At 43.6% G+C, this 9,292-nt stretch overlaps 1 protein-coding gene across 1 annotated transcript; it reads right to left on the reverse strand.

Annotated features, from left to right (window-relative positions):
• Positions 1-6,838: 6,838 nt before the first annotated feature.
• On the reverse strand, positions 6,839-8,374 carry LOC307246317 (7-alpha-hydroxycholest-4-en-3-one 12-alpha-hydroxylase-like; the record flags this gene model as incomplete). Its single annotated transcript, XM_080022221.1, has 1 exon — positions 6,839-8,374. The coding sequence occupies one exon, from the start codon at positions 8,372-8,374 to the stop codon at positions 6,839-6,841; it is 1,536 nt and encodes a 511-aa protein (XP_079878347.1).
• Positions 8,375-9,292: the final 918 nt, after the last annotated feature.

Raw genomic sequence — 9,292 nt, forward strand, 5'->3', positions numbered from 1 at the left:
TTTTCTCTTACTATGCATGTTGCTTAGTGGGACTTCTGGCATTCCTTGTCTTGAACAATGCTCTTCAAATCTGGCTTGAATTCCGTTGTTGCCACTCGAAGCAATTCTTTCACATGGGTGTCATTGACAGTATCTTAAGCGCAGCCCGTTTGACATTGGGGCATTTTTCCATTGGCACACTTTTCCAGAACTCAATGGTCCCTTCCCTTAAAGCAGCTTTCAGTCGGTCCTCCTCCTGCAGCTCGCGAGTCGCGACACACACACACACACACACACACACACACACACACACACACACACACACACACACACACACACACACACACACCCCTCCAGCCTTCACAGTTCTCCATCGGAGATGTTCGATACGCAACGCAATTCACCGGCCGATCCATCTTATATGTTGACTACTAACCATGTCAATAGTGTTGAAAATAAACTTCCAAATTTTTTTGAATCTTATTTGGTGTTTTATTAGTCCTAATGCCGCGTTGACTTTGTATGGAGGCGCTTTTGGTGTAAACGCGGCATTTGGACTAATAAAACAGGCGTTAATGGGACATGACTCCTGCTGCTGTTCGCTTTGAGTAAATGAGGAAGTGATCCGCGGTGGAAAACGAGTGATATATCATAGCGATTTTATAATCACAATAGGGAATGAATGGCTGCGCTTTTTTTTTTCTGAGTTTTTGACGCTTGTCATGTGAAAGCCCCTTAAGAGCCGCATGAAACCAGCCAAAGAGCCGCATGAGGCTCGCGAGCCGCGGGTTGGCCAGGCCTGGTATAGAAGATCGGGATCATTGGGAAGCACTTCACACGTCACAGAGAAATAGCAAAGACAAGTAACACAAAGGCAGTCACTAAGGGTGTAGTCATACGCATATGTCTCAAAGGCAGTTGCAATTGTTTGAACATCTTCAACATCTCAGCTTAACAAATTGTGATTGTGACCTGCCCGACAAAAGGGCCAGCAGTACAAAATGTTCCTGTCTAAAGCAGATATGGGATAACAAGCAGGTATAGGGTTAGTTCAGTATTTTTCCATTACAGTAGGCATTATGCGGATGGTGGATGGAGTGCTAAAACCTGTGAGAGGAATGGTACCACAGTCAGATGCTGAGCCATTACGCAAAGCTGGCGGAAAAAAAAAATCAAGGACTTCAACAAAACTTGGTCCCTATCTTCTGCTCTACCCCGATGGTACGAAGATAACTAATATACCAGGGAGAGAAAGAACAGTGGGGAAGGCGTACCAACGCATCACAGTGTGCATTTATACGACTGAAGATTTTCTGACCAATTGTAAGCGATTCTGAAATTAATAACCAAACAAGATGAGCTCTCTTAAATTGATGAGTATCTCAAGTAAATTGGTATAATGGTAAAATGGAGCAGTTCTGTCCACTTAACTTTCTTTCAAGGTAGCTTTCTGAAATTACCATTTATTATTTTTTTGCATTTGAAATGAGTGAAGATCATCTCATACTTTTTAGATCCATAATGCATCCTCATTAGAGACCCTGCAAGACCTAATTGTACAGAACCAGCACCGTGTTGCAGACCGCAGGGTGCGTCAAACATGTTAAGTCGGTGGAGGAAAATCACTCGATGGTGAAGGAGTACCTCAGGTTGTATTCAATTCACAGAAACCACAGTGTGATAGAAAAGTATTTTTGCTTTTTATTGTTGCTAAAAAAAATTATTGTTTAGCGTAAAAAAATGGTGTCACCGTCTCATTGCCTTGCTTAGTAGCTGCTACAGAGTGCACATTTAACTTTGCAGGCAACCTGTTATTGTAGTTCAGGTTCAAGGATGGACCTGCCAGCTTGCAGTTTTTAACAGCGATGCCGCAGCATCCTACGGTCCTGACCCCTGTTCCCTGCCATTTGGATAACAAATCATCTGCTACAGAAATGGAGGACCTGTTCCAACCAGAGCTTAGTCCAGATGGAAGCAACAAGAGGGTCCAGGAGGACAAAACAAGAAGCTTTTGGGCGGACTACCATCTTGATTGCGAAGGTTTGTAGATTTTCTCTTAAATGTCAAATTAAGTCATGTGGATACTATTTGCAGTCAATTCATTTCGTTTTTTTCTACTTTTAGAAAATGACAGTGCGGCAGACCCTGAGGAGGTCTTTGCCACAGGTGTGCCATGCATGCCCCCTGCTGGTACTTTGAAGCTGCCTCTCTTGGAGCATTACAGCACCCTTAAGACAAACTTTAGGATTAAGAATTCCCCTGGCTTTGGATGCACTTAACCAGGCCTTAACTGTGGGATCCTTGAACCGAACCTGTAAAGCTAGACAAGAAGTAGATTACTAGATTGTCATTGAATTACCTATGTAGTAGAAGTTACTGTCAAAATAACATGCTTTTGGTTTGCCATTTTACTGCATTAATAGCAGTGGCCAGACGTCCGGGCCAGTTGTGCACATATCCGTGTTTTTCTTTGTGTAGTTTGGTTTGAAAGATAACACATCATCAGCTAAATGCAGAAGGTTTTGTGGAAGTCTCATTTAAGACATTGTAGAAAATAACACTGATGACTACACCAAATTCTTTAGGTTGTCAGATTTTATGAAGACTGGCAGTATACTTTACGCATTTCATGTACTTTAAGCCACACTGAAGGCGGCTCCAGCTTAAACATTGTTACTATTAGAAAAAATATATATATCCAAAAATAGTTGTACGCCTCGCGGCAGGGAATAAAGACTGTTCAGCTTACCACAACGATACGACAACGAACAACTCTGGCGAAACCTCTAAAACAAGGATTGTAAAGATGTCTGAAATAACGCCTGGAGAAACGCCTACGTACGTATAAAAGTTGAATCTTTGACAACATTAAATGCAGATGAAGTGCCTTTATATATATAAACACAAATATATACATATATACACACACACACCCATATATACATTTACACACTATATATATATATATACACACACATATATATATATACATATATACACACATATACATACACACACACTGTATACACGTATACACACACATAGACACATGTATATATACACATACTGTATACACACACACACTTACAGTATATATATATACATGGCTGATGCATAGCGCTCTCCTTGACGTCTCCAACATCGTTGGCGGCCATCAGATCTGCTCAACGTGAATCGACTTTCATCAGAGAACAGCACTGAGGCCACTGGTCCCTCGTTCAGCGTAAATGCTCCCTGGCCCATGCAAGAGGATGATGCCTGTACCTGCTGGTGTGGTCAGGTACCCTTGCAGGTCGTCTAGCACGCAGACCACGCTGATGTAAACGGTTTCGAATGCTCTGACGTGACACTTGGGTGCCTCTCACCTCCCTTAAATGTGCCTGGAGTTGAGTGGCGTTCATCATCCGGTTCTGCAGGGCACTGTTCACAATGAAGCGCTCATCAGTGTGGGATGTGGACGTCCACTTCTATGCCTTTCTGTGACTCTTCCAGTCTCTCTGTATCTCTGTAGCAACCTGCTGATGACACTCTGTGACACTCTAAGCTCAGTGGCCACTTCCCTCTGAGAACATCCTGTTTGAAGCCTCACAATGGCGAGGTCCTGTTGATCAGTCGTTAGGTGTCGTCTTGGTCTCATGTTGTCAAAATGTGAACAGCATGATGAAGAGGACTGTTTAAATACCAATTCTAATTGAACCAGGAAATGTATTGGTCGATTCATGGATCAAACAGCTGTTGTGAATTTTGCCGTTGAGCTCCTTGTTAGAGAACAGCAAGTTGTGCAAAAAGTACTGAAACATTGAACAGTTGGACATGTGCATTCAAAAGTTTAGAGAAGGTCAAATTAAGTTCACCTGTAAAGGTTATAGTGCATTTTAGGTTCATCCTGAAATTTCACCCGAAAGCCGAATATCCCTAACTTTTTGTGAGTAGTGTATATGCACACATATATGTATACGCACATATATATACACACACACACATATATATATATATATATATATATATACACACACACATATATACACATATATATACACATATACAGCGTGTGTGTATGTGTGTGTATACAAAGAGACGGGACGCAGCCAAACAAAGTTGGATTATTTAGTTCTCACTGAACACCTCAACCCCCGGGTTATTGTACGCCCCCCGTTGGGAATAAAGACCATTCAGGTTCCCACAACCCTACGTTCTGCTTCTCCTTCATTGCATCCGTCTGGTTAACACCGTTGAGCGTCACGTTGGTGTCAGAAGTGGGATTAGCTTCACATCGCCGTTGGCCAGATAACCATGGAGGAGATGCGGACGCCGAGGGGCAATGAAAGCTGAGGAACCAAGGTGTGCCAAGATGGAGGTGGGAACGAAACAGCCAAACGCAAATGGCCAGAACGCAGACAACCACGTGGTCTCCCAAGCCGCCACAGCGTCACCGTCATATTGGTCTGAGCTAAAAAGCGGCGTTAAAGTACCACCCACTGAAAGACACAGTTGCTGCTGAACTGGACAGAAAGATGTTTAGGGAGTGGCTCATGGCTACATATGGTGAAATGGTAACCGAAGAGAGATAGATGGTGACTGTAGTTTCCCCCAGCTTGGGGGGCCCTCAGATGCTGGTGCACAGATAGCTGCTAAAGTTAGTTCCCTCCAGCTACAACAGCCAGAGGGGCCCTTTCCCAGCCTACCTGCCCCGCTGCCGCACGGTTATGACATACAACCTGACCCCAGCCCAGCTATGCTGCGGTGCTCTAGCCCCCTCGCCATGCAAAGCCCAAGCCTGGTTACCCACCAACCTCCCAGTCCAACTACTGCCACGGCCTTCACACCAGCTTACTTCAACTACGCTAACAGGTCTCAGGCAGTGCTCGTTAGACCTGTGGTGTTCCCACTTTAAGCAGTGAGCCCACTAGCCCCAGCCGTGAAGGAGCCAAGATGTGGGGGCAGGGGAGGTTGCTCCCATGTGCCAGTCAGAACCGACCGGTTCCAGCGTCCACACCCCACCCTCAAGCGGTCTCCACCCCAGGTCCGCCACCAGCAGACCTTGTGGAGTCACTAGCTAGAACTCTATACAACGCGCTTACTACTGCCCTGGCAGGGGTTTCCACTGGCCCGGCCGCACCGCTCGAGAGACTTGGTGAGGATGGGTCGTGTACGAATAATTGTAAGTCGCTTTGGACAAAAGTGTTTGCTTTTTGATGAGTAACAAGTCTATTGTTACTTTGCTTGTTTCAAGGAACATCTTCTTCGTCACAAACCAGGCAAGCTGATAAATGAAGCTCTTTCCGAATCCAGTCAGAAAAACAGCGAAAATGTGTTTTCTTCTGATAAAATCCAACAGTGCGCGCTTTTGTTCGTGTTTTATTGGCGTTATAACATCTATTTCTCCTTAATCTGATGCTATGGCTGCATCGGCACGATTGTCTTCGGGAGCCGCCATTGTTGCCTATCCCGCCTCCTGAAACGACGGCAGCCTCCGATTGGTCCATCACACGGCTGGACGGGCTCAGAGTAGAGTAAACCCAGACTTCGTGCTGTGTGCGCAAGGTCTGTCTCTCACAAGGCTAGTTTTGAACAATGCTCCAGTGAAATATGACCCTGGTAGAGAAACATTTGTGTAAGACTACTTTATTTACAAACAAAATGGCAGTAAGTGACAGTCAGAAGACGAAACACATAATGTTCAACATTATAGTACATAGAGCAATGTCCATCAGTTGGCCGTCGCTTTTATATGATCCATCACAAGATAAGATGTCCTTGGGATGGGGGCAGAACACAGGGAGGACAATGAGCATGTCACAATGCAACTAAAACAAAGATGTGTTCCATATGTCTGCTGACAGCGCCACACAGCAATTCTGTTGAGTTTTCCAATTATAATTTATGCTCATGTTTAAAGATGCCTTTGACATGGGAATCTTGTGGTTAGGTTTTAAAGATAATTTTTAAAAAAAAGAAAAGAAAAGAGGCCTCAGGACAAATAACATGTACAGGCAATACAGTGACCAAACCTGACCAACAGCACATCTGTATTTGTTCCTATAGAGAGATCACCTCATGTACTTAGACAAATCCAAAGACACATTATCACAGAGAAGAAAGTAATGAGACAGAGAGAGACATGCAGAAAATTACTGCAGGCTGGAAAAATTCCTGGGTCGCTGCATATGGTACACATGCTTTTCTATTTGAGCAACCAGGAGGCCCTAAAATGTTCTCCATTTGTTCCATGCACTTTTGTATATATAAACAATTCATATCCTTGTCTAGTAAATATCTCAAGGGGTCATTATCTGTTGCTCACCCTGAGGTAAGCACTGGAAGAAGGTTAAGGCAAGGTTCATTTTGGAGGATTTAAATGTATATTTGATACAACACAGACAATTAAATCTTTTATATAATTATAGAACCCAGAATCGCGATTGTGGCGCCGGCCCTTGCGGTCGCCTGCTCGAGCGCCTCGTGTCAGTTATGCATATTTTAGTATTTTTAGTATTTTTAGAGCTTACAGAGCTTATTGTGGGTAATCATCGGGTGTCATGACATTTCACTGCATATACTATCTATGACCGTATGTATATGTATGTGAGAAATAATCTCTTAAACTTGAACATGAACTTCAAATATGTTCAGCAGGGAACAGGATACCCCATCCCCTCTGCGGAAAAGAGTGCCGTCATCATGCTCCTTGGATGCATGAAAAAAATAGCTATCTATTAAATTGAGGAGCACCGATGAGCCATCTACAATCTGTGAGTTTTACAATATTTAAGTTTTACGATACTTTTTCTTTACGTTTATTTATAGACTCTGATGGCTTGGCGGTTCTGTCATTTCTTCAGTTATAAATCTTTGCAGTTCAAAGTCTAAGTCTGTATCTGAAATATATATCTCTGTTGGGCTGCAAAGTCCCAAAACCCCACCGTGTGGTATCAATATCAGGTATTTCCTCATCAGGATTCTTCAGTTCCAAGTCAAAGTACAATAGCATGAGGAAAATAAACTGCTTCAGTTCATTGGTGGCAAAGAAACGTCCAGGGCACATACTGAGCCCAGCTCCCCAAGGCATTGTACTATACTTGAGCTTCTTCCCTGCTTTGTAAAAATCTGTTTTCCTGCTGCCGTTCGGATTGAGAAAGCGATCATATTTAAAGGATTGTGGATCAGGGTGGATTTCTGGGTCGATCTGAAAAGCAGTGTATGGGAAGAGTGAAACAAAGTCGCCGTCACGAAGACGATAGCCGCGGCAATCATCGATTTTGAGGGTCATTTCCCGGAGAACAGCCCTGGTAAGAACAGGAGCAGTACTCAATCGGAGGGTTTCCTCCACGGCACTGTCTAGGATTGGTGTTTTCTGCAGCATGTCCCTGGTCAGGTTGATGAGAGGGCCCCCGCGCCTCACTTCCTGACCGGATTCTCTCACAACCTTATCGACCTCGTCGTTGACAGCGGTCATGGCTTCGGGATGTTTCAAGAGGTAAAGGAGTAGCCAAAATGCAGAAGGCCCTGTGTTGCTCTGGGATGCCCACAGTAATAGGAACATGTATCGATCTTGCATGAACTCCTTCGCTCCATTCTCTGCCCTCATTCGGTAAGAGTCACTCACCCATCCGCTTACATTGTTCTGAGTCTCGATCTTCTGCACTGACATTTCCTTCCAGAACAGCTTCAGTAACCTCTTTGCCATCATCATCTCCCCGGGTGGCAGGATACCATAGGCCAGTTTGGGGAAGAGTTGGTCATATTTACGAAACTCAGCAAATATTTTGTCTGATTGTTGTCTGTCCATTTCTTTGGCCTTCTCAATGCTCCCAGATGTTTCAGGCGGCACATTGCCATACAGTGACAGATAGCCTCCCCGAAAAACAATATTGTAGCAATACAAAAAGAGTCTGTCCTCGATCCATGTATTTTTTTCTTTTCTTGTTCCAATACTGTGTAGCATGAGGTTCTGCAAATTATTCATCATGGCTTCTGTCAATATCACCAGCCCATCTCCCATTAGGTATTTGCTGCTTATAGCATGAAGAAGCTGGTAGTCATTATCCAGAGACTTATAACCAAATACTCTTTCCACTAATTTTCTTGCAAAAACTTGGAAGTTCAATTTAGCACCAGCTTCCTTAACAACTGCACCAAAAGAATGAGGGTCCATGATAAATGTGAAGTAATTCCCTCCAAGCTGTACTGTGAATATGTCCCCATGTTTTTTCTTCATCCTCTCTAAGAACTTTGCTGTGTCCCTGCGAAACTCCAAAACATGTCCAAGCCAGGGGATGAGACCTTTGTCCAAAGGAGGTTCTCCTGGATGCCGTTGCCTGAATGCTCCTAAAAAGTAAAGCCCTCCAAGTAGAGAGACTAGCAGAGCAAGTAAAATGGACAGCAGGAAAGCCATAGCTCTGTGGCTGTTGTCACACCGACCACTGACAATTCAGCACAACCAGTTGGAAATTAAATCAAAATGATCCTCCTACATATGGGAGTGGTTTACAGGAATTGAGCACTACATGTGATTCAGGAAAAAAAAAAAAAAAAGAACATAGTGAACCTCCAAGGACCAAAGCAAAGATAAACAAAGAATTCAAGTGACAAGTGTATTCTTTGCTTATTCACATGATGGATTTACCTTATTGTAACCATAATGAATTCAGACAACACTGTATGTAATTTGGTCTGGCGTATTGTAGACATGGACGAAAGTAGAAAATCTGAGTTGCAAGCCCGGCGTGTGAGAATTCCATTCATGTAAAGAGCTGAACTTTTCATTGCTAAAGTTTCAACATTACAAGAGCGTGTCTCCTGTCCTCCGCCCCTTGTGTCGGTGTTCACTGTGTACATTCTCTAAGGGCAAACTTTCATTACTAGTTTCATTATTGCAATACTTCCGGGATGTGAGTGATGCAGAGTGTTGATCTGGCGTGACAAAGGAAAAACGAAAAAAATACAATCCACACAAATTCACGAGGCTCCCAAGCACACAAATCTCCAGGCAGTTGGCTAACTATGCCATATAGAAAGACTGCCTGTGACTGTACATCTGCATTAACAGATACTCCTCAAACCACTTGTTAAATTGGTTGTTAAATAACTTGAATTTAATCATTCGCTCCTGGAATCCAACCGCTCAGTTATTTCTTTGTGATATAAGGTTTGCAGGGCACAATCCGGCAGGTTCTTGTTAGTCACCGATCCCTTTCTGATAATATACCATGTGTTCCTTATGTGAATATGAATAGGAGCGTTGGCCAAATGAATAAAATGCAGTGGTTCTCCTCCAGGTTGGTTTGGTGGAAGTGCTGCCGTGGCCGATCAA

Source organism: Zeus faber (genome assembly GCF_960531495.2).
Source record: "Zeus faber genome assembly, chromosome: 21".
Taxonomy (NCBI): domain Eukaryota; kingdom Metazoa; phylum Chordata; class Actinopteri; order Zeiformes; family Zeidae; genus Zeus; species Zeus faber.